A 26,294-nucleotide genomic window follows, 5' to 3' on the forward strand; every position below is an offset into this window, starting at 1 on the left:
ACATTGGGCCAGGATATGGAAGTAGGCTCAGGCAGAAATTTGACATTGCCTAGGACAAGGATGTAGACTCAAGATCTTAATTATCTTGAGAAGTTCCTGAATACCAAAGGAATTTGTTTATTGCCTTATCTGTTCCTTGACTATTTTTGTTTATTGCCTTGTTTGTTCTTTGACCTAGAACTTTACCTAGAATTGACCAAATTCTTTGTATATACCTAGAATGATATAAAAGCAAACTGGAAAAAAAAATAAAGCTGCTTCAGCCTCAGCACTGGCTGAAGCCATGTTATAGTATTGTCTAATTATTTTTTTTCTTTTTAATCTTTGCTCCTTCTCTTGAGACCCTGGTTAACTGAATGAGCTGGGTTGGTCAAACAGGAAGGTATAAAAAGAATGTAAAGTAAAATTAAAGAATAAATCAATGCATTTTTTTCTATGCCAATAATGAAGTTTTTTGACAAGTGGACTCAAAGAATGTTAATAAATGAAGCGTTAAACAGTGTTGTATCATTTATTATGCTGGTGAGAACACAATGTGGACAGACATGGGTGGGTGACTTGTGAGAAAGTTACTATGAAGTAGAGGAAAAAGTTACAGTCTTATTGACTCTGACATTCAGTGACTATTGCCTGAATGTCTTGCAGCTTAGATTGCCTTTCCTAAGCTTTTACAGGAATAGGTTCCATGTACTCAGAGAATAGGTCACAATATGATGGCGCAGATGTGCTGGTGACATTTTCAACCCTCAAGCTGGGCTTGCTTTCTTTTATTTTCTCCAACAGTCCCTCAATTATCTGGCTGGATTTATTTATCTTCAACCTAGAAGACCACAGAGCATTAATGTTCCCAGGGACACAAGTTATGTTGTCTTAAGAAATTCATTCCCACCAAAGAAAAAAAATCTGTTTGAAAATAGCAGAAAATGTGTTTAGATCCAAACAAGTTTTTTTCATAAGCACCTGTAATGTAAATGATATCATTAAATTGTCACTTGCTCAGGAAGCCCCACCCATAACTGAAGTGTTATTGCTAACTGATGACTGCTTGAAGAGGGGGGTCATATTGCTTCTAGGGTTTGATTTCAATAGGCTCTTTAGTATATAGGCTGAAGTGTTGGGGGCCGACTTTTAGCAGAAAGCAGCTGTCAGCTTTGCAGCCATCTTGAGCCATATACCCTGACATGAGACTTGGATTACAATAGCCTACAACAGCTGAGCACACTCCGATAATCTTGGTTTAGATACCTTGGGTGTGTGAGATTAAAGGTGTGTAATTTAAGAGTATGACTTAGAAGTGTAGAGATCAGATTTAGAGACAAGACCTAAGGGCATGATTAAAGGTGTAACTTAGAGGCGTGGCTTAGAAGTGAGACATATAAAAGGCAGAGACAGAACAGAACAGGGAACCAGACACAGCAGAGAGAAGACAGGTAGCAGGCACTTGGAAGAGAACTTGGAAGAAGTAACTTGGAACTTGGAGGGATTAGGAGCTAGGGACTAGGCACTAGGAATTAAAGACTTAGGACTTAGATTGAAGAATAAACGGGATTGAATTACACTCTGTCTGGTCTGCATTCTTCGAATCTGTCCTCACTCTCTCTTGCTGAACCCCGACCTGCAGACCGGAGCGGCAGCTTGGGCCGGGATACAGTGGCCGCCCAAACGTGGGTCGGTCCGGGCCTCAACATTTTGCTTGGGCCGCGGCATTTTGTGGCCGCCCCAACGTGGGGCTAGTGTGGACCCCAATACTGCAGTGGATGATCCTATGCACACACTGGTAGCATTAAGTGGGCTCAATAAGTTTAAGATGAGTACATGACACTGCAAAGGGAGAGTGCTGGGGTGACTTATGGGGAAGTGGGAAGTGGGGAATGGAGGCATTGAATTTGATCAAAACACATTATATGCATTTATCAAGTCTGTAAACAAGAAAGAAAAATTGTCATGTGCTATTTTATCCATTATATCATAGTCATGGTCTATGAAAACACTTTCTTATAAATAATAGTTCATATCTAAGAATTTTTGTAGGACTTTATAGTTGTACCCAGCTACATATGGCTATATATATAGCTATATATGGCTAGAACAAAGAAGTAATTTCAGGCAGGATTCTATTAGGCTAGAACAAAGAAGCTGAAAGGTCTAAGAAATGTTGGAGAAGTGTGGTATTGAAAGTGGACTTTTGAATGTGAAAAGACCTCATGACACTACCAACCCACTCTCTGCTCCACGCTTATAGTTGCAATGTGAACTCTCAGCTTCCTGCTCTTGCTGCTCTTGCTGTCATGTGGATTAGCACCATGCCTCTTACCATAATGGCCCCGTATCCTTTTGGAATATTGAAGTATCTGGACTATCTGGAAGTATCGATGTCTTTAAGTAGATTATGACAATGGGTCTGTTCATCAGTAATGCTTTAAGAGTAGTAAGCAATTAACAGAACCCTGGAATCATATCACTTGTTGCATATGAAAATAATAGAATCAGAGATGATGAAAGACCAGAGCTGAGGCCAGCAAGTTGTAGCAGACTGGTGAAAAATGGCTATCTGTTTTCGTTTTTTAAAGGTTTTATTAAAACACAGTGCCAGGCAGTGGTGGCGCACGCCTTTAATCCCAGCACTTGGGAGGCAGAGGCAGGCGGATTTCTGAGTTCAAGGCCAGCCTGATCTACCGAGTGAGTTCCAGGACAGCCAAGGCTATACAGAGAAACCCTGTCTCAAAAAACCAAAAAAACAAAAACAAAAAACAAAAACAAAAAAACCACAGTGCCCATATTTACATATTACCTGTAAAGCAGCCTATTTTCTCTACTATCTAGTCCTTAAAAATTTTAAAGCCAAGTATGATGACTCATACATGTCATGTCAGCACTTGGGAGGTTGAAGTGAGAGGATTGCCATAACTTCAAAGGCAGCCTTCACTAGCTACTTAGCAAGCTCCAAAACAGCCTAGGATACAGTGTGAGATAATGTATGGATAAAAAGGGAGACAGCCAGCCAGTCTTAGAATAAATTTAGATATGTCTCAGTAAAAAAAAAAAAGGAAGTAGATAATAATGTTAGAGTACTTTGCATAAAATCAAAGAATATACAAGTAAGTTATTCATGTGATTGTTCAATTGGAGGACCACTTTTTAAAAAGGAAGACCTAGGATTGACCTGTGGATAATAACGAAGAACTAAAAACTAATCGTATTGAGAGATGGATACAATATAATGTCTGCATGACCTTGTGTATACCTGTATATGCAAGATTCTACTCTGTAGGATGTACATCAAGATTGTTATGAATATAGCTCAATACAAAAATTATAAATTTGGGGCTGGGGGAGATCAGCAGTTAAGAGCACTGGCTGTTCTCCTAGGGGACTCAGGTTTAATTTCTAGTGCCCATATAGTAGCTCATCTGTGACCCCAATTTTATGGATTCTAATGCTCTTTCCTGCCCTTTACAGGCACCACATATATTTGGTGCACAAACATGTGTTCAAAACTCCCATTCACATAAAGTATGTCCATCTTAAACCATCATAAATTTAATACACTGGGAAATTTTTATGATATGTTTTGTAATTTGATTCTACAGTTCTCTAGTGAGATCCTAGTAGTTGACAAGGTCATGTTGTAATGTCAAAAGTGTGAACACACCTCGAAGGCATCAATTTACATTTCTAACACTCAATGTTCTGGGAAATATGAACAATAATTTATCCCAAAAAAAGAATATTTAGAGAGTAGGTAATCAATTTCCCCAAAGTAGAAGGATACCATTAGAAGGCTATCTCGATTGATGCTATTGACACTTCCATCCTATAGAGTGTAATCCCACTTGAAGTTCTCCATGGCATTAATCTCTCCATGGAAATGTCACCATGTTGGGACTAGAGAGATGGCTCAGCAGTTAAGAGGACTGACTGACTGTTCTTCCAGAGGTCCTGAGTTCAATTCCCAGCAACCACATGGTGGCTCACAACCATCTGTAACAGGATATGATGACCTCTTCTGGTGTGTTGGGGGCCAACTTTTAGCAGAAAGCGGCTATCAGCTTTGCAGCCATCTTGAGCCATATACCCTGACATGAGATTTGGATTACAATAGCCTACAACAGCTGAGCACACTCCGATAATCTTGGTTTAGATACCTTGAGATTAAAGGTGTGTGAGATTAAAGGTGTGTGAGATTAAAGGTGTGTGACTTAAGAGTATGACTTAGAAGTATAGAGATCAGAGTTAGAGACAAGACCTAAGGGCATGATTAAAGGTGTAACTTAGAGGCGTGGCTTAGAAGTGAGACATATAAAAGGCAGAGACAGAACAGATCAGAAATCAGACTATAGAGAGAATCAGACGCATCAGACATTAGGTAGAGTCTGCCCTCACCCTCGTTCTTGCTGAACCCCAACCCGCAGACCGGAGCGGCAACTTGGGCCGGGATACAGTGGCCGCCCAAACGTGGGTTGGCCAGGCCTCAACATTTTGCCTGGGCTGCAACGTTTTTGGCTGCCCCAACTTGGGTCTAGTGTGGACCCCAACATTATTTTGGCCGCCCCAACGTGGGGCTAGTGTGGACCCCAACACTGGTGCGTCTGAAGACAGCTACCATGTACTTATATACATAAACTCAATTGATAATTTAAAAATTACCATGTCAAACAGAAAGGTCATACCTGATTGTCTTCAAGGGCCCACTGTTATCACTTAAAGTCCTCAATATCTCTGCTACTCCACTATTCCCCAAAATATTCTGACCCAGGTCCAGAATTTCTAGCTTCTTGTTGCTAGCAATGGCAGCGGCAAGTTTCTCACAATACAAAGGGCTGAAGGAGCATCCCCAGAGCCTTGAAGGAATAGAGAACAGCATTTACTCCTTAACAATCTTCTACCAAGGGCATGTAAAGTATTGCTAGAGATCACAGTGACAAAATGTGAGACCAGATCAGAGCTATTTAACAAAACCCAAATCTCAAAAATGTCTTGCGTGAGCACTAAGGACATAACTTACTCATGAAATGCTTGCCTAGAGCCCACAAGTAAAGAAAGGACAGGATCATGACTCACTGATAGAATAGTGTAGTGTAGTAAGCAATATGGTGAGATGCTGAGAGTATAACTCAATGGGAGTGAGCCTATATGCATAAGGTGGTAGGTTTCACAGCCAACATATAGAAAAACATACTCTGAAAGAGCTTGCCTATAATATGTTTGGTTCATAAATAGTAAAATGTTCCCCTAAGAAAATGGACTCCTCCCTCTCCTAGCAGCTACCAATTGTCAATAGCTCCTCAACTAGGGGTGGGATTTCTCGACCACATCTCCCTCTGTTTGGGCTGCTTTTATATCAACTCAACACAAGCTAAGGTCAGAGAAGATGGAGCCTCAGTTGAAAAAAAAAAATGCCTCCATGAGATCTGACTGTAGGCAAGATTGTAGTTTTTATCATTTTTTGTTTTGTTTTGTTTTATTTATTATTTGATTGGGAGGATCCCAGTTTATTATTGGTGGTACCATCCCTTGGCTGCTGGTGTTGCTTTCTATAAGAAATCATGCTGAGATAGCTATGAGGAGCAAGCCAGTAAGCAGCAACCTACCATGGCCTCTGCCATTAGCTCATGCCTTTAGGTTCCTACCTTGTTTTCAGTTTCTGTTCTAAATTGCTTCAGTCAGTAATGAATAGTAATGTGGGAGTTTAAGCCAAACAGACCTTTTCTTCCTCAACTTATTAGTCATGGTATTTCATTACAGCAATAGAAACTCTAAGACAGTCTCCAATGCTTGGATTTTGTCTGATGCAAGTTTTAGCCAATCTTGTATTTGTTCTATCATTTTGAGTTTACATGCAACAATATATAACCTGCTTCATTGTAGTCATCTGCCATTTTGACTCTTATATGTCTATCCCCACTTTCAAAATGACCCTAGAGTCTTAATAGGAGAGACTGTGATATATGCATTCTATTTATGTAAGTTGGCCTTTCTCCAGTGGATAACCACACATCCAAGAGTATATGGTTGGCAAAAATCAGTGGCACAGACTGAACTTAATGGACATAAACTTGGACATGTAGGGAAAGGGTAGTGGATTCCCCTTGTCAACTCAATGTTGCCTTTGTCTTGTAAGGAAAGGGATGTTCCTGTTAAGACAAACATCATTCTACTATTTTACCACTAGTGATATTTAGACCTTGACAGAAATTGTTAGAATGTCCAGTCACAGTCAAAACAAAACAGAAGCATCCTATATTTTATTGTTATTTTTCTCATCTCTGCAGCAATGGAGTAATTTTACCACCCAGATTATCTTTCTGAGAACTCTGGCTGCAAAGTAGGCTGACTTTAAGTTGTTTTTGGCTGAGGCTTGGAAGACAAAAGGGGAATAAAGACCACAATGCTGCTCATGGGGTCACTGAGTTCACTGGGTGTGATATCACATCCAGTTGCTTGAGTACTGAACTGGGGCAAGACCTCTGCTTCTTGATCATTGCATCCAAACAGAAACTTTCTCCAGAAACTCGCTTCGTTATAAACTATTTCTACCTATATTTCACATCCTCAGTCCCTCTGAACAACATTGTGAGCACCTAGTTGGTTATTTATATTAAGTCCCCCAGAGGGGTTTATCTAAAACAAGGCTCAGAATGATATCTCTGCAATTTGAGATGTTCTAAACACTCTTGAAAAAAAAACACCAACACATACCCTAGGCATTTTAGACTGCATTTTGGATTCTTTATAGTGTTACAGAGAAACATCACTCCATTAGCTATGGGATTCAGACCCATGTCCAAGTGTGTTAAGTTGGAATCTTCACAGAGCATCTCTGAGATACACTTGCAGCCATGAGCAGTTATGCTGCACTGCTGTATCCTGCAGAACAAGCAAGTAAAGAAAGACTCATTACCCCTGTGTGACATATACCCTGAGAAGTTATTCTGAACACTACCTTAAGCTATATATGCTACCAGGTTAATTTTCATATACTAGTATGCAAATTGACTGCACAATTACATTATCTCTAAGTAATGGAGCATCAAAATTACTTTCTCACACTTTTTATTTATTTAAAAAACTCCCACACAATTCTTGACATATGGAGTGTCCTAAGATAAGGTTGTCTTAAACATCAAGAACTCGGGCTCTAGTTTCAGGAAGGAGAGACTGCCACTTGGTTTGTCTTCTGCATTTTAGAATATGAAGGAGGCTAAACAGATAATTCAGTGGTTAAGAGCATATACAGCTCTCTATTCAGAGGATCCAAATTTGGTTCCCAATTCACACATTGGGTGGATCACAACAACCTGTAACCAGCTCCAGGAGATATTTCACATGTGCGTGCGCGCGCACATACACATACACTGGAATCTTAAAAATTCTCTGTGTGTGTGTGTGTGCGCGTGTGTGTATGTTTGTAGTGTATGTATGTATGTATGTAAGTGAAAACATTCACATGAAAGGGGGTGAAAGATGGGGATGCAGAGAGACTGGATATGAAGACTTACACCAACATTTGTAGTTTACATTTAGGTGAGTTCAAGCCTCTACACAGTATTTTCACTCCATCATCTCCAAGGTTGTTTTTGGAAAGGCTCAAGTGTGTTAGCTTCTGGCTGACCATCAAAAGGGAAGAGAGATCCTCACAACATTCTTCTGTAAGTTGACATTGTTCCAGCCTTCAAAAGAATGGAATAGCTGGTCAGATGGAAAGGAGATTCCAATGCACAGCCTTCTCAGCTGCCTCCAAATGAAAAAAAGCTTTGATTCCTTGTTTATTCTCCTATCCCTTGTCACACAGTTGGGATCATATGAGGGAATAAAGAAAAGGCTAATTGAAGTACTGTACACAGATGAAACTTGAGTAGGCATCTGTGTCAGGGCTGGATTCATATTGGTTGCTCAGCAAGTCTGATATTACCATGCCTCTCGTCTACAGCCCCAGACTTTAAACAGAAAAAAATTACTTACGACACCCTTTTTAGGGAGCACTTGGGATACTTCAGACTCATACACAGCAACTTGGCACCCTCATCCAGGAGCTTATTGTTTGAGAAGTCTACACATGTCAGGGACTGGTTGATATTGAAAGTCAAGATCAAGTCATTCCATTGATGAATGGAGGCATAACAAGATCCCAGCCTGTGTCATAAACAGAATCAAGACATTCTCAAAGGACAAAGAGAGGATATCTAATTACTATTATTACATTACCTGAAAACAATCTCGATTCCTTATAATTCATAGGTTCCACTCCTGTCTTTCATATTAAAGGTAATTCTACTCTTTGCCTATGCAGATACTCCCAGGGTACTTGATCAACACATAGCCATCTCCAACAAAAATAAAAACTAGTTTTTAGTACAACTCTTTTCTATGAGCAGAATGAGTAGTTCTCAAAGTTGGAATTGAAGCTCAGTATTGGGACACATTCCTATCATCTGTGAGACTATCAATTCCATTCCAAGAACTACCAAAAAGCTCTTAACACTCAAAAAGTTACCCTCAAAACTTGGTGGAAAATAACAAAATTCAAGTTACAAGAAAATTAACGTTCAAGAAGCCAGGTCTGAGGTACATCCAGTTTGTGTGTTGTAAAGATGTAGGGAATTGAGAAGTTTCCCACTTGTTGGAAATGAAAATATCATGCTGTTACCTGGGATAATCAAATCCATTTCTTAACTCCAGAACCCAGGTTGTTTTGCAAACATACATTTAGCATCTTCAAGTGCACACTGAAGTCATAATCTCTAATAAAATTAGATTATTAGCAAAATCATGGTTCAGACTTTTGGATCCAAAAATCTTCATTTGTCACCTATTTTTTAAAAAAATATTATAGGAACCAGAGAGAGGTCAAGGACACAATAGGAAAACCCATAGAATCTACTAACCTGGGCTCATAGGTGCTCACACAGTGAACTGGCAATCAGGAGCAATCAAAGTCTGACTTAGGCCCTCTGTATACATGTTATGATTGTGAACCTTGGTGTTCTTGTGGGACTTCTAACAGTGGAAACAGGAACTGTCTCGGACTCTTGTCTGCTTTTGGGACCCTTTTCCTCCTTCTGTCTGCTTTTAGGATCGTTTCCTCCTACTGACTTGCCTTCTCCAGTCTTAATATGAGGGGAGATGCTCATGCTCAGGGTTATTGCAACTTGATAACATGTTTGATTCATATCCCTGGAAGGTCTGCCCTTTTCAGAAGGGAAACAGAAGAGGAGTGAATAGGGAGGAGGGTGGGGAGGAGGAAGGGACTAAGAAGAGAGGAGGGAGGGAAAACTGTGTTCAGAAGGGAAGAATTTGCAAAAAGCATAGGGCTCTTCAAAACTAGTGCCTTTCTTCAGTGGTGCCTTAATCTAATATAATGGGATTATACATTTGTTCCAGTAATTGTAAGATATAATTTCACTTGTCTCATAAAAGAGTAAAAATAGTAAATTCTATTTCCGGATCTATCCTTATGGAGTTTCAGTGTACTCACTAAGAAACATGACTTTTATCAAGACTGTAGATGGGTCATCTGTTTTCAAATACCTTTCCAACATGAGGCTTAAAGGATATCTTGGAAGAGGGGTTGTATAAAGACTGAATGCCAGAGGATAGGGAGAAGTGCTGTAAAATGCTGTCCTCTGGACATGACATTGCTGTCACATGAAGTCACAACTACTTTAGTTAGATGCATAATACCAATCCACTATAAAAGTTCCAGAAATAAGACCATCAGAGTTTCTGCACCTCTGAAGACCCCACAACCTGAAGTCCTCCCAGGAAGTCTTCTATAGCCAGAGTCACAGGTATAAGGGACCCTCCCAAATAACCTCAGCAGCTGGAAACCTTGAGGAGTCCAGTGGACATGAATTTATCCCCACCCCCATCACCTGCACAAACTCCACCCCCTTTCTGTCCTGTGCCTACTGCCTGGGAAAATCATTAGCTTGTCTGTTCCTCTGAAGACTCCAGTCTGAAGGCCACCCAGAGGTCTGCTATAGCCAGGGTCACAAGCTTCCCAGGAGACCTGCAACAACCAAGGGACACAGGATGCAGGCTCCAGACAGACACACCCAGGCCACTTAACATCATAAATAACCAGATGGCAAGAGGCAAGTGCAAGACCATAAACAACCATAAACCAATATACTTTGGCATCATCAGAACACAGTTCTCCCTCCACAGCAAGCCCTGGATACACCAACACACCTGAAAAACAGGATGCTGATTCTGTATCATGAAGATAATGGAGTCCTTTAAAGAGGATATAAATAACTCACTGAAAGAAATACAGGAAAACACAGGTATCAGGTAGAAGGCCTTAAAGACAAAACAAATCCCTTAAAGAAATACAGGAAAACACAATCAAAATGGTGAAGGAATTGAACAAAGTGGTCCAAGACCTAAAAACAGAAGTGAAACAGTAAAGAAAACACAAATGGAGGCAACCTGGAAATGGAAAACCTAGGAAAGAGGTCAGGAATTACAGATATAAGCATCAACAACAGAATACAAGAGACAGAAGAGAGAATAACAGGTGTAGAAGATACCTTAGAAGATATTGACACAATGGTCAAAGAAAATTCAAAACATGAAAAACTCCTAACCCAAAACATCCAGGAAATGCAGGATACAATGAAAAGACCAAACCTAAGAATCCTAAGTATAGAAGAGAGCAAAGATTCATGATCAAAGGACCAAAAACACTTTAAGAAAATCACAGAAGAAAACTTCCCCAATCTAAAGAAAGAGATGACTATAAAGGTACAAGAAGCCTATAGAACATAAAATAGATTGTACCAGAAAAAAAATCCTCTTGTCACATAATAATCAAAACACTAAATGCACAGAACACAAAGAATTTTAAAAGCTATAAGGGAAATGGGGAAAGTAGCATATAAAGGCAGACCTATCAGAATTATACCAGATTTCTCGACAAAGACACTAAGAGCCAGAAGAGCCTGGACAGAGGCCATGCAGACCTGAAGAACACAAATGCCAACCCAGGCTAGTATACCCTGCAAAAGTCTGAATCATCATAAATGGAGAAAACAAAATATTCCATGATAAAACCATGTTTAAACTGTATCTATTGGCCATTCAGCCCTACAGAGGATTCTAGAAGGAAAACTCCAACACAAGAAAGATATCTACACCAAAGAAAAAACAAAATATTAATCATCTCACAACAAATCCAAAAGTAGAGAACTACATGCATGTAATGCCACCTACAACAACAAACATTAACAGTAACTACCAATCATCTGACTTTAATATCTCTCAGTATCAACAGACTCAATTTCCCAATAAAAAGATATAAGCTAAAAGACTGGATATACAATCAAGATCCAGCATTTTGCTGCCTACAAGAAACATGCTTCAGTGACAAAGCTGTACAGACACTACCTCAGAGTGAAAGGCTGGGAAAAAAAGTGATCTAATCAAATGGTCCCAAGAGGCAAGCATGAGTTGCCATACTAACATCCAGTAAAATAGACTTTCAACCCAAAGTTCTCAAGAGAGATGGGGAAGGACACTTCATGTTTGTCAAATTAAAAAAAAAACTATCAAGAGAAAGTCTCAGTTCTGAACATCTATACCCCAAATGTAAGGGCAGCCACATACATAAAAGAAACTTTACTAAAGCTCAAACACACATTGAACCCCACACAATAATAGTGGTTGACTTCAACACCCCACTCTCACCAATGGACAGGTCATTGAAACAGAAACTAAACAGAGAAACAGTGAAACTAATAGAGAATATGAACCAAATGGATTTAACTGATATGTACAGAACATTTTACCCTAAAAAAAAAAATAGACCTTCCTCTTAGCATTCCACTGTATCTTTTCCAAAATTGACCATATAATTGGACATAAAACAATGTAATGGATACAAGAAGATTAAAATAATCCCATGCATTCTATCAGATCACTATGAATTAAGGCTAGACTTCAACAACAAAAAACCCATATACCCATGGAAACTGAATAACTCTCTACGCAATGATTACTTGGTCAGGGCAGAAAGAAAGAAATTAAAAACTTTTTAGAATTCAATGAAATTAGAAGGCACAACATTCTCAAACTTATGAGACACAATGAAAGCAGTGCTAAGAAGTAAATTCATAGCACTAAGCATCCTGGTAAAGAAATTGGAAAGATTTTACACTAACAACTGAAAGCCCTAAAACAACAAGAACAAAAAAGCAAAACACACCCAAGAGGAGTAGAAGGCACAAAGAAGTCAAACTCAGGGCTGAAACCAACCAAACAGAAACAAAAAGAATAATACAAAGAATCAACAAAACCAGAAGCTGGTTCTTTGAGAGAATCAACAAGATAGATAAGCCCCTAGCCAAACGAAAGAGTTCTGAGACACTATCCAAATTAACAAAATCAGAAAGCAATAATAGAAACTGATGAAACTCAAAAAAGAATCAGACCCTATTACAAAAGCCTATACTCAACAAAACTGGAAAATCCAGATGAAATGGATAATTTTCTGGACAGATACCACATAATGAAGTCAAGTCAAGAGCAGGTAAACTATCTAAACAGGCCCATATCCCCTAAGAAAATAGAGGAAGTCATTAAAAACCTCCCAACAACAACAACAACAACAACAAAAAGCTCAGGGCCAGATGGGCTTAGTGCAGAACTCTACCAGACCGTCAAAGAAGAGCTAATGCCAACACTCTTCAAACTATTCCATAAAATAGAAACAGAAGGAACACTATCTAATTCATTCTATGAAGCCATAATTACTCTGATACCTAAACTACACACAGATCTATCAAAGAAAGAGAACTTCAGACCAATTTTGCTTATGAATATCGATGCAAAAATACTCAAAATTCTCGCAAACGAAATCCAAGAACACGTGAAAACCATCATTCACCATGATCAAGTAGGCTTCATTCCAGGGATGCAAGGCTGGTTCTATATACAAAAATCCATTAACATAACATAATCCACTATATAAACAAATTCGAAGGAAAAAAAAATCACATGATCATCTCATTAGGTGCTGAAAAGGATTTGACAAAATACAACACCCATTCATGTTAAAACTATTGAAGACATCTGGAATTCAAGGCCCATACCTAAACATAATAAAAGCAATTTACAGCGAACCAACAGCCAATATCAGATTAAATGGAGAGGTACTTGAAGCAATCCCACTAAAATCAGGGATAAGACAAGGCTACCTACTCTCCCCATATGTATTCAATATAGTACTCAATGTTCAAGCTAGAGCAATAAGACAACAAAAGGAGATCAAGGAGATACAAATTGCCAAAGAAGAAGTTAAAGTTTCATTATTTTCAGATGATACAATAGTATACATAAGTGACTCCAAAAATTCTACCAGAAAAAACTTCTCCAGCTGGTAAACAACTTCAGCAAAATGGCTGGATATAAAACTCAAACAAATTAATAGCCTTCCTTTATACAAATGATAAATGGTCTGAGACAGAAAATAGGGAAAAAACATCCTTCACAATAGTCACAAATATAAAATATCTGGGGGGTGGGGTGGGGGAAGGAAGTAACTCTAAACAAGTAAAAGATCTGTATGACAAGAACTTCAAGTCTCTCAAGAAAAAAAAAATTAAAGAAGACCTCAGAAAATGGAGAGATCTTCAATGCTCATGGATTGGTAGGATTAACAAAGTAAAAAATGGCTATCCTCCCAAAAGAAATCTATGTATTCAAAGCAATCCCCATCAAAATTCCAACACAATTTTTCAAACACATGGAAAGAGCAATTCTCCTTTTCATATGGAAATTCAGGATAGTGAAGACAATTCTGAACAATAAAAGAAAGGTTGAGGGAATCACCATCACTAATCTCAAGCTGTCCTACAGAACAATAGTGATTAAAAACTGCATAGTACTGGTACAGACATAGACCCCAAAATAAACCCATACTTTTATGGACACTTGATCTTTGACAAAGAAGCTAAAATTATACAAGAGAAAAAAGAAAGCATGTTCAATAAATGATGCTTGTAGAAAAATGAAAATAGATACAAGGCTATTAATTTACTTTACACAAAGCTCAAGTCCAAGTGGATCAAGGACCTCAACATACAGCCACATAGATTGAATCAAACAGAAGAGAAAGTGGGAAAGAGACTCAAACTTGTGAGCACAGGGGGAAATTTCTTAAGCAGAACTCCAATGACTCAGGCTCTAAGGTCAAGAATTGATAAATGAGACTTCATGACTCTAAAAAGCTTCTGTAAGGCAAAGGACATAGTCAATAGGATGAATCGGCAACATACAGATTGAGAAAAAAAAATCTTCACTAACCCGACATCTGCTATTGGGCTAATATCCAAAATATATAAAGAACTCAAGATAAAAACTGCATGGCATTGGTACAGAGACAGACAGAATGATCAATGGAATAGAATTGAAGACTCAGAAATGAACCCGTACGTACACCTATGGTCACTTGATCTTTGACAAGTAGAAAAAGGACAGCATTTTAAACAAGTGGTGCTGGCTCAACTGGAGGTCAACATGTAGAAGAATGCAAATTAATCCATTCTTATCCCCTTGTAGAAAGCTCAACTCCAAGTGGATAAAGGACCTTCACATAAAGCCAGATACACTGAAACTAATAGAAGAGAAGTTGGGGAAGACCCTCGAATACCTAGGCACAGGGGAAAAGTTCCTGAACTGAACACCAATGGCTTATGCTCTAAGATCACGAATCGACAAATGGGACCTCATCAAATTACAAAGCTTCTGTAAGGCAAAGGACACTGTCAACAAGACAAAATGGCAACCAACAGATTGGGAAAAGATCATTACCAATCCCACATCTGATAGAGAGCTAATATCGAATATATACAAAGAACTCAAGGAATTAGACGCCAAACAACAAAATAACCGCATTAAAAAATGGGGTACAAAGCTAAACAAAGAATTTTCAACTGAGGAAACACGAATGGCCAAGAAGCACCTTAAGAAATGCTCAACATACTTAGTCATCAGGGAAATGCAAATCAAAACAACACTGAGATACCACCTGATACCAGTCAGAATGGCTAAGATCAAAAATTCAGGTGATAGTAGATGCTGGCGAGGATGTGAAGAAAGAGGAACATTCCTTCATTGTTGGTGGGGTTGCAAGCTGGTAGAACCACTCTGAAAGTCAGTCTGGCGGTTCCTCAGAAAATTGGACATAGCACTACCTGAGGACCAAGCTATACCATTCCTGGGCATATACCCAGAAAATGCCCCAACATATAACAAAGACATATGCTCCACTATGTTTATAGCAGCCTTATTTATAATAGCCAGAAGCTGGAAAGAACCCAGATGCCCTTCAACAGAGGAATGGATACAAAAAAATGTGGTACATTTGCACAATGGAGTATTACTCAGCTATTTAAAATAATGAATTCGAGAAATTCTTAGGTAAATGGATGGAACTAGAAAATATCATCCTGAGTGAGGTAACCCAATCACAAAAGAACACACATGGTATTTACTCACTGATAAGTGGAGATTAGCCCAAATTTTGAAACAACAAAGATTCAACTACCAGACGACATGAAGCTCATGAAGAAGAAAGAACAAGTGAGGATGCCTAGGTCTTTCATAGAAGGAGTAACTAAATACCCAAGGGAGCAAATATGGAGACAAAGTGTGGGACAGAATCTGAAGGAGGGGTTGTATGGAGACCATTCCACCTGGGTATTCATTCCATGTGCAGTCACCAAAAATAGACACTGATATGGATGTCAGGAAGGGAAAGCTGACAGCAGCCTGATAAGGCTGTCTCCTTAAAGGTCCCCCAGAGTCTGACATAACCAGAGGCAGATACTTGCAGCTAACCATTAATCTGATCAAAGGTTCCCAATGGAGAAGTTAGAGAGTAAATTGAAGGAGCCTAAAGGGTTGGTGGCCCCATGAGGAGAGCAACAATACCAACCAGCCAGAGCTCCCCAGGGTCTAAACCACCAGCCTAGGAGCACATATGGAGAGACACATGACTCCAGCTGTATATGTAGGGGAGGATGGCCTTGTTGGGCATAGGTGGGAGATGAGGTCATTGGTACCTTGAAGGCTGAGCACTGGGGGGGGGGGGGGAGAGAATCTGAGGGTAGGGAGGGGGATTGGGGGGTAGGTGGGTAAACACCCTCATAGAAGCAGGAGGAGGGGGATGGAATAAGGGGTTCCTGGGTGGTGGGGGGAATGTGATAAGGGGATAAAATTTGAAATGTAAATATTATATCCAATAAAAGAGGGGAAAAAAGTGGTTAGAACCAACATCCTTAATAAAATGTCAGCCCTCTTAAAAAAAAAAAAAACTATCCCGATACTAAAATTTGTTTTGAGAATTGTATATTGCAGAATGATCAGCCTTGGTGTATCTACTCAACAAGCAAGCTGGGTAGACCTGCTCAAACCTCTGAGGTCCAGGAATTCCATCTGGAGGCAGTAAAGACACAGCATCAGAGGCTTGTCAATTTGCCCTTCCCCCCACTCCTCTTCTAATATCTCAACGCCCATAATCAGCTTGAAGAAGCTAATGAAGAGTCAGCGCCCCTATTCCCTGGGCTTGGGGACTAAGGTGGTAAACGTTGGGCTGTCTTTCTAGGGAAAAGTAGTGGTCTTGTGGGAATAGAGAGGATTAGCTAGGATTTATTGCATAGCCATAACCTATTAGTAGAAATCTGTACAATTATTATCAAGATGAAGATATAAATTCTTAAATGGCACCAATTTACTTTGATTACAAATTTTAAGGTTTTCATTGGTACGAGCTTCTTATTGATATAAAACTGAGATGAATATTGTTACTCTAATAGGCATTGTACCAGTATAACACATTTAGGAATACAAGGCTTAGACGCAGTCCTCCTTTAACTTTTTAAAACTGATTTGAGATGGACAGCCTGTGAGTTAAGGGACTATAGCAAATTCATGGCTTGGAGTTTATTGTTAGGGTGTTTCCTATGTTTTATTTAGAGATAGCTGAGTGAAGTTAACAGACAACAGTCCAGATTACCTTACATGGATAGTTGGTTTTCAAAACATCAGAAATCCACAGAATTGACATGACAAACATTTCTGTATTAATGTTCATTTTGATTAGAGACCTGTCTGCTCCTGACAGCTTCCTATATTGAATTCTAAGAAGAAATTGAGCATCTTTGGAGTTACTCCAGTTGTGAGACAGCCACTAGACAAGAATTGCTTCTTCCTATGTACAGACAAATTACTGTCCAGAAAAGGACACACTTGCAGAATAGTCGACTGATTATATCTGCCTAGACAGAGTAATCAGCCCTTAATAATTCTGTATCACTAAGGTCTGTCAGATGATCCTGGGCCAGAAGGTGGAAGAACAGATGCTCCAACATTTTGAAGTAGAGGGAGTGTCCAGGTGTTCAGAGGTCTCTATAAATTGGCTAGGTTTTAGAAGTTATGCTTTGTGCTTCCCACAATTATAGTTAACTCAGTCATTCTGGATTTCTGACGGAGTTGAAAACTTATAGCCTCATAGCCAATCCTGGTTATTTACCTTGGAAAAAAGATTTGAGTGGATGGTCGTCAGCTGACATTCATCCTAAAGCCAGGTTCAGAACTAAATGTTTTAGTTAGGATAGATGACAGAGGAGCTGGTTAGTCAACAAAAGGATGGACTGGGTATTAGGACTATCTTGTACCTCACTGGTACAAATTGGCATAATTATGCTCTAATTGTATTTTGAGAGAAAAGTTTCATTTTAACAGGAAGGGTGATGTGTAGGAGGAGCTAAGGTGGGAGGAGTACTGAGAGGAAGAGAAGGAGTAAGAAGAGGAGGAGAAGAAGGAGAGGAGAAGCTAGGTGATGAAAGAGAGAAAGAGGGGGGAGACAGGGAGGCAGATGTTCAAGTATCTCCACCAGTCAAAGATAGTTGATATATCTAGGTTGGTCAGTGGGTTACACCTCTGATTGAACAATACCAAACTTATAAAGCCTATGATTAACATTTTTAAAAAAATGTATAAATGCAAAAAGGAAAAGGGGGCATGGGATAGGGATTTTCTAAGGGGAGGGGAATGGGGAAAGGGGATGGCATCTGAAGTGTAGATAAAATATCTAATAAAAAATATAAAGAACTCAAGAAACAAACCTCCAAAAATTAAATAAAAACCCAAACAACCCAATCAAAAAATGGGGTATAGAACTAAACAGAAAATTTACAACAGAGGAATCTTGAATGGCTGAGAAGCACTTCAAGTAATGTTCAAAGTCCTTAGTGATCATAGAAATACAAGCCAAATGACCCTGAGTTCTACCTTACACCAATCAGAATAGGTCAGATAAAAAACCTCAAGTGACAGCAGGTATTGGCAAGAATGCCGAGAAAGAAGACCACTCCTCTATTCCTGGTGGGATTGCAAACTGATACAACTATTCTGGAAATCAATCTGAAGGTTCCTCAAAATATTAGAAATAAATCTACCTGAAGACCCAGCTATACCCCTCCTGGACATATACCCAAAAGATACTCCATGCCACAAGGGCAAGTCTTCCACTATGTTAATAGCAGCCTTATTTGTGATAGCCAGAAGCAGGAAACAATCCAGATGTCTCACGACAGAAGAGTGGATACAGAAAATGTGGTTCATTTACACAATGGAATACTACTCAACTATTAAGCAAAAGGACACCATGAGTTTTGCAGGCAAATGGATGGAACTAGAAGATATCATCCTGAGTGAGGTATCACAGACCCAAAAGGACATGCATTGTGTATACTCACTAACAAGTGGATATTAGCCAAAAACATACAGAATACCCAGGATACAATCCATAGAACTCAAGAAGGTTAACAAGCCAAAGGGCCCAAGTGAGAATACTTCAATCCCTCTTGGGAGGTAGAAGAAAGCTGAGATCAAAGGGAGGGAGGGACCTGGGGGGTGAGGTGGGAGGGGAACATGATCAGGTATTGGGAGGGTTGGAGGGAACAGTTGTGAAGCCTTGCAGGGAGGCAGCAGAATGAATGGAAATATGCATCCTTGGGGCTTGGGAGGTAGGGAGACACTCTAGAATGTACCAGAGACTTGGGAGTTGAGAGACAGGACTCTAAGGAAGGGATCTTAGACAAAATGACTAACAATGGAGAGAGGGAACTAGTAGAGTCTTCCTTCAGTAGAAAGACAGGGCATCAAGTGGAAGGATGGGGTTACCATCCTACAGTCAAAAACTCTGACCTAGAATTGTTCTTGTCTAAAAGAAATGCAGGGACAAAAATGAAAAGGAGACTGAGGGAAAGAAGGCCAAATTGGGCCCCATCTCAAGGGGAGGCTTCAAGGCCTGACCATATTTCTGATGCTATGATGTATTTACTGTTGGGAACCTAGAATTGGCTGCCCTCTGAGAGGCCCAATAAGCAGCTGACTGAGACAGAAGCAGATACTTACACCCAAAAAAATGGCCTCAATTTGGGGACCCCTGTAGTTGAACTAGGGAAAGGCTGGAAGAAGTTGAGGAGGGCAATGCCATAGGAAGACTAGCAGTCTCAACAAACCTGGAACCCAGAAATCTCTCAGACTCTGAGCCACCAACCAAGCAGCATACAGTAGCTGGTCAGAGGTCCCCACCACATACAGCAGAGGACTGCCTGGTCTGGCCTCAATGAGGGAAGATGTACCTAACCCTTTAGAGACTTGTGGTCATAGGGAATGGGGAGGCTTGATGGGGTGTGGGGGTAGGGTGGGGACATCTTGTTGGAGACGGTAGTGGGGAGGAAGAATGGAATGAGGAACTGTCAGAAGGCAGAACATGAGGGGGATAATGATTGTACTGTAAAAATGATAATAATAATAATAATAATAATAATAATAATAATAATAATAATAATAATTTCTAGAAATAGCTGTGGCTTTTACCCCAGAAGACAGCAGTGACCATGGGTTCTATCACTAGAGGACAGCACCATGGGTTCTACCCTAGGGGACAGCAGTGGTGAGGAGTTCTTCCTCTGGAACAGAAAATACTATGGATTCTACCATAGAGTACCATAATGATATACCTTGGGGACAGCAGTGACCATACAGCTTACCTCAGGAATTTCAGATTGCATCTCTTGTGCTTCAGCATCTCACCCAGAAGCATCAACTGTCCTGTGTTTTTCTCCTGGACAGATCCTGTCAGGATCAAGTGAGTCAGTGTCTTCTTGCCAATGAGAGCCAGACAGACATCCCGGTAAGCAGTCGTAGGGGAGACATCTCTCATACTGTGAGTTAAAGATAGATGAGATTCTGCCTTCTATTCAAAGATAAAGGTCTTGATTTCTAAATATGTGGGCTTGGATTTTTATATGAACGCACACATGGAACTAGAAGGGGGAATATTTGGGAAGACATAGGGAACTAGGAGGCAAAGGGGCACACAGCAGAGGGTAGAAGGGGTGAATATGGACAAACTACATAAAATACTCCAATGAAAATGCCATTGTGAAACCCACTTTGTGCAATGAATACATGCTAGTAATTTTTATTTTATTTTATGTATATGGATGTTTTGCCTGCATATGTTCCTGTTCACTTGATAAATGTTTAGTGCTTGCCAAGACCAACGAGCGAATTGTATTTCCTGATATTGGAGTCACAGAGAATTGTAAGCTATCATGTGGGTGCTGAGAATTGAACCTGGGTCCTCTTTCAAGAGGAGTCAGTAATCCAAACTGCTAAGCCATCTCTGCAGTTTCAATGATTAAAAACATTTAATTAAAAAGTTTCACTAAACTTTACTCTGCTGGCACACCTTCATCACTATGCTACAATACAAATCTGTCCAGCAAGAGGTAGTAAGATTGGATTTGAAATATGATCATAGGAGAGAATCTGATGCCTAATACTATAATCTTAGTCAAAAGTCCATGGCTGGAGAGTCATAAGCCTAGGATAGTACCTGTTGTTGCTCTTCTAAACTGCCATGCTATCAAATTATCTTCTAAATATTTTACTGTTACTCCTGTAAATCTGGAATGCTCTCAACTTTGGTCAGAGAAGTTTCTTTTTGCATAGCTAGTCAAAGTGTTAAGCTCTAAATGGGACATCTATATTAACTCCACCATACCAAAGCTTAGGAAACATCATAAAAGAACAACAAAAGGGATATAAGGGTCAAGGAATGGAAAGCACTATTGGGTACCATTTTCTGGACTTGACATGGCTACACAATCATGAAGCTGTGTTCAACTGCACAAGGCCTACACAATACCTAGCCAGTCAAAACTCCAGCATAGGTGGAATAGATGATTCCAAGGCCACACCCATCACCCAGAAACTATTGACAGTCGTTAGTTGTTGACGGAGGGAGAATTTTGAGACTTTGGGGAATACTAGGCTTTACTTCTCACGTTCTACATCTATACATGGGCACATATGGGCAACACCAATTGGAATTTATGGGTTATCAAAAATAAAAATGGCATTAATTGGAAGGTGGTATGTCAATGGAGCTATGAGAGAGCTGGAGGCTTAATAGGATCATCTTTCATTATATATAAATCCTTAGTTATATATAATTTTATATATAATAATAATCTTAACCCTCACAACACCTTAATACCTAAAAAATAATTATGGCCCTTTTGTTACTATTCTAGACTTCTCTATCATTTTAAAGCTAAATAACCTGTATACTTCACTTCGTAACACATGTGTATGAGGGCACAATGAGAGGAGAGAGGACAGAAAGAATGAATTATATATTCTAATGTGAATGAAAGTCTTAAGAATTTTTTAAAAATTACCTAACAACTAGCATGTCTGTAAAATTTAAGAGATTGAAAACACCAAGTATAATGGTGTTTGCTTTTAATATCAATCCTTACGAAAGGTAGATGCAGGTAAATAACTTGAGTCTGAGGCCAACCAGGGCAATTTAGTGACACCCTGCTAACTAATAGAGTGGTTGAAAGACATTTCACATGAAATACGACAAAGATTTTTCTAATCAGATTGCCTTGTCTCATAATAATTAACACATAATTTAATTCTAGGAGTTTAACTTTTAGAGTTGAATGGTGGCTGCCAGAGGCTGGAGAAAGGAGGAGATGTTAGTCAAACATCAGGAGGTCTCAAAGAGAAACCACCCAGTGATCACTGTATACCTTGGTGACCTGACCAGTTACATTTCCCCAGAATCTACCACCCAGAACTCTACTTGACATACCTGTACTTCTATAGGCAGAACTCCGAAGACACCCCACACAGACCTTTGTAAACATCTCAATTATCAGTTTTCTTAAAACAACCTGATGTAAGAAGTTCCTGCCACTTGACAAGTTTAAAGATAAAAATCTGTGGTGGTTTGAAAGAGATAATCCCCATAGTCTCAGGTATTTGAATACTTGGCCCCTCTCCCAATTGGTGGCCCTGTTTGAAGAGGTTTAGGAAGTATGGCCTTGCTAGAGGAAATGAGTCACTAGAAGTGAGCTTTGAGAGTTTAAAGACTCACATCATTTCTGCTTTGCTTCTTCTGCTTTGTGCTTGTGGTTCAAGATGTGGTCCAAGCCCTCAGTTTCCTGCTCCAGTCATCATGTTATTCCACTCATGTGTGCCATAATGAATCTTACCTTCTAGAACCATAAGCCCAGTTAAACTTCCTTCTACAAGTAGCCTTGGTTATGGAATTTTATGACAGAAACAAACTAATACAAAACCACTTGTTTATTTTTTTACCTAGCACTTAGGTGGAATCTGATTGAGCTTTAAGACAAGAGGTAATAGGCATGCTCATGGTTCTCTATTGAAGGACTTGTTTTACTCACATTACTCTCTGTAGGCAGCAGGATATGTCTGTTATATGGTGACAGAGAATCCTCAGTGCACAGTCATTCAGAAAGCTTTGGGTGATGTCTAAAATGCTTAGGTTCTTGTTGGAACAGAGCACAGAGCACAGATGTGTCCATAGGGAAAGAGAGTTGCTAGCAGTCTGACCCCTGCAGAAAGCCACGGACAAAACCACGGATTAAAGTCATGGCCTATGGGAAAATAAATCTTTAGTACTTCATCCTGGTAACTGAAATAGCATCAGTTGTAGCCTGGGGGGATGGCTCAGGGGTTAAGAACACAAACTGCTACTGCAGAGGACTTGAGTTCAGTTCCCAAAATCTATTGTCAGGAAGCTCACAATTGCCTGTAACTCCAGAACCAGGGTATCTTCTGGCCCTTCTGGTCTCACTGGCACCTGCACTCACATGCACAAACCCACACACATTAAGATGTTTTCTCCTTAGTTTGCTTTCTGTTATGTTACTTTTTATTTTATTATTTTATTATTATCCTTAGAAACCTGTTTATTTTCTGACTAGAGACAAATAACGTATCTGGACGGGAGGGAAAGTGGGGAAGAACTGAGAAAAGTAGAGGTAAAACCATATCAGGATATATTATGAGAGGGAAAATTTATTATAAATAAAAGGGATAAAAGTAAAATAAAATTTTTTAATTAAAAAGAAAAATCCCTAACCTCAAAATAGGGCTTCCTCATTTGAATGTTAAAACAGTGGGTTTAGCAAGAAGTCTGTTCTGATCCTAAGCCATAGACAACCAGTTCATCCTCATAAGACAACAGATAATGATTGAGAAAAGAACCTATAAAATAAGAGATCTCACCTAATATCCTGAAGGTAGGCCCTCAATTCATTATTGTTTTCCAAGAAGATACCCTTTGCTATCTGTAATGACAGTTTCTGCAAACCTGAACAATACTTGATGCAGAATGCAGAACGCAGAATGTCTATGTTGCTTTTCAAACACAGAGATATTTCTGCAAAGGGGGCCATTGCTTTTTTCACAAGCTCCCCCTCCTGAGATTCATATAAATGTGAGAAAATCTCCTGCAGACTCATCACTGAGAAGGGTTTCTGCTCTTCTGACTTGCCTTGCAGTATTTTAAGTAACTCCCACTTGATCTCCATTGATGTTTCACAGCCAAAAGTGGTCTCCAAGTCTTGGACTTGTTTCTGATTCAAGAGGCCAAACAAGAACTGCCCTGTCTGAGCCAGGTTGGGGTTGTAAAATCTTGCTTCCCTAGAGAACAACTTTTGCACATTACCAATGTCCCTCTTAAAGTCATCCCTGTCTTCCTCATCCTGGAACTTCAGAATATACAACATAGCAGCCAGAAGCTGTTGGATGCAGAGATGGATGAAGGAGTAGCATTTTTCAGAGTCACAGTACTCCTGGAGGATGTGCATATCCAGGAAGGGAGAGAGATCAGACTCCTTGAGTCCAAGACTCCATAGTTCTTCTCTGTGAAATGTGGCCTGCTGTGTCCACAGATTCTGAGCAGCTAGGATACATAAGGCCTTTAACACTTTCCCATATCCACTGGGGTTGCCAACATAGGATCCTGATGAGAACTGGCTACAGAGGAACTGCAAAAACAGCGAGGTGCAAGTTTGACAATGCAGGGCAAGGTCTTCCTCCTTTGTCATCTGCAACTTCAGATAGGTGCAGATTATGTTGCACACTGTAGGAGCTGAGGCCATGTGGAACAAGTCAACATTGCACTTCACTGCATCAAGAGCTTGCAATGCCTGCTCCCTGACTCTAAGGTGGTTTAGGAAGTATTTCTCTTTGTCCTGTTCCAAGAAGCCCTTAACCTCAACAAAAATGGGCTGCTTCACCAAAAGCATAAGCTCTTGCAAAGCATGGGGCTGTGTGGTCACCAACAATGTGGCCTTAGGTATCAGCTTCCTCTTCAGCAGACTACTCAGAAGAATGGGTGCTGGAGTCTGTGTATCCCAGTCACTACAAAGTTCACTGATCAGTGCCTTAACTGGAACCCTCAACTCATCAAAACCATCCACCACAATCAGGACATTCTCTGTCCTGGTGAGGACCTCCAGATTTTTAGTCTTCCGTTCAGAACTATTGTTGGATATCAGTTCTGAGAAAGAGCAGAATCCCATGTGATTGAATTCTCTACATTGGAGGTAAAGGGTATATCCAATTTCTTGGCCCAGACATCCTTTGGTCCGTTCCTGTAAACAACTTTTGGCCACTGTAGTTTTCCCAACACCTGCATAACCATATAATACCACTGTGTTTGAAGGTTGTTTTGTGTCCATTCTTGGTTTGAAGGATGGTATCAGCTTCTGGCTTCTCTGTGTGACATCATGAAAGTGGTCACAGTCATCCACCCAAACATTTTTTTCCCAGAAGACAGAGAATTTGTTTACCATTGTTTCCCAGATATCTTTCATACCTGTAGTGATATTCAATAGAAAAAAATTAGGTTGCATTGTGTTTAAAACATGGCTGCAAAATGTGTCCATTGGAGCAATAGCGGCAATAATGGCATGAATATTTTTGGAGTAACCAATGATCTTCTGAGGGGACTTAAGGCCTATTATACAGGACAGAACTAATGCTTGGCTCTATAAACCTGGGAAAGCAACTATTTTGGTCACAATTACAGGGGAAAACTATTCTATTATTTTGTTATATAGTCATAGCATCAAATTACTTTCTGATCTTAATACCCATAGAGTAGTGTAGCTCTCAGCACTCAAAAGCACTGTACATTGGACAGAGGTTAATACATAGACTCCCAAGTAGTCGAAGTGCAGAGAATCCATGATGGTGGAGTGCTAAGTCATACACTTGACACCTGAATCATGTCCCTCTCCCTGGAAAAGCTCAGACAACATCTCAAAAGTTAGGGTATAAAGACTTTACAAGTCAGAGTTTGGGGAAACATGTATGAAACATTACCTTCTGGACATGACAGGGCCATTGAACTCATGAACTATAGTAATTGCAGTTACTTTTACAAGATTAAGCCAGGCAATATTTCAGATTAGATGCAGAACAATCTAGGGAGGCCCCACTCCTTGCTGAAGAACTCTTGACAGGTGATGGCTGATGAGGGAGAGCCACATTTTAAGGATGGGGCCACTAGTAGTTTGCCCATTACCCACTGGGTACCCCTATACATGTGCATATATAACCATCACTAATTGGGATGTAGTAGTTTATTAAAATGAGAAATGAAGCTGGAAGGGAGATACCCTGTGGTGGTATAGGAGTTGGAGGGGGCATGAGAAAGGTACATAATCAAAATGTAGTTATATTTCCATGAAATTCTCAAAATAAAAGCTATAATAACATTGTATATAGATCCAAAAAAATAAAAGCAAAAAAAGCAGGAAGAGGTCTAACCTTGTATATTCCAAAATAACATGGACTCTGCCCACTTACCGAGTTCTTCTGTCTTTGAGAACTTCATGTCTACTCACATTGAGTCATCTGTTTCCAATGTCTATCCCTCAGAT

The 26,294-nt window shown here is 39.7% G+C and overlaps 1 protein-coding gene across 1 annotated transcript; it reads right to left on the reverse strand.

Annotated features, from left to right (window-relative positions):
* Positions 1-660: 660 nt before the first annotated feature.
* On the reverse strand, positions 661-25,144 carry LOC143440603 (NACHT, LRR and PYD domains-containing protein 2-like). Its single transcript, XM_076927407.1, has 8 exons — positions 23,629-25,144; positions 22,782-22,952; positions 20,064-20,237; positions 7,963-8,133; positions 7,500-7,670; positions 6,700-6,867; positions 4,671-4,841; positions 661-820 (listed from the first exon to the last, which is right to left on the reverse strand). The coding sequence occupies exons 1-8, from the start codon at positions 25,086-25,088 to the stop codon at positions 661-663; spliced, it is 2,646 nt and encodes an 881-aa protein (XP_076783522.1). The 5' UTR covers positions 25,089-25,144.
* Positions 25,145-26,294: the final 1,150 nt, after the last annotated feature.

This window comes from Arvicanthis niloticus, chromosome 30 (assembly GCF_011762505.2).
Source record: "Arvicanthis niloticus isolate mArvNil1 chromosome 30, mArvNil1.pat.X, whole genome shotgun sequence".
Taxonomy (NCBI): domain Eukaryota; kingdom Metazoa; phylum Chordata; class Mammalia; order Rodentia; family Muridae; genus Arvicanthis; species Arvicanthis niloticus.

Excerpts from the sequence above, each read along its gene's own strand:
- LOC143440603 (XM_076927407.1), bottom strand. The coding sequence starts at position 25,088 with ATGGACACAAAACAACCTTCAAACACAGTGGTATTATATGGTTATGCA. Across the intron at positions 20,238-22,781 it reads TGCTGCCTACAGAGAGTAAT|TATGAGAGATGTCTCCCCTA; the intron begins GTGAGTAAAACA and ends TTTAACTCACAG. Across the intron at positions 6,868-7,499 it reads TGTAAACTACAAATGTTGGT|GATACAGCAGTGCAGCATAA; the intron begins GTAAGTCTTCAT and ends CTTGTTCTGCAG.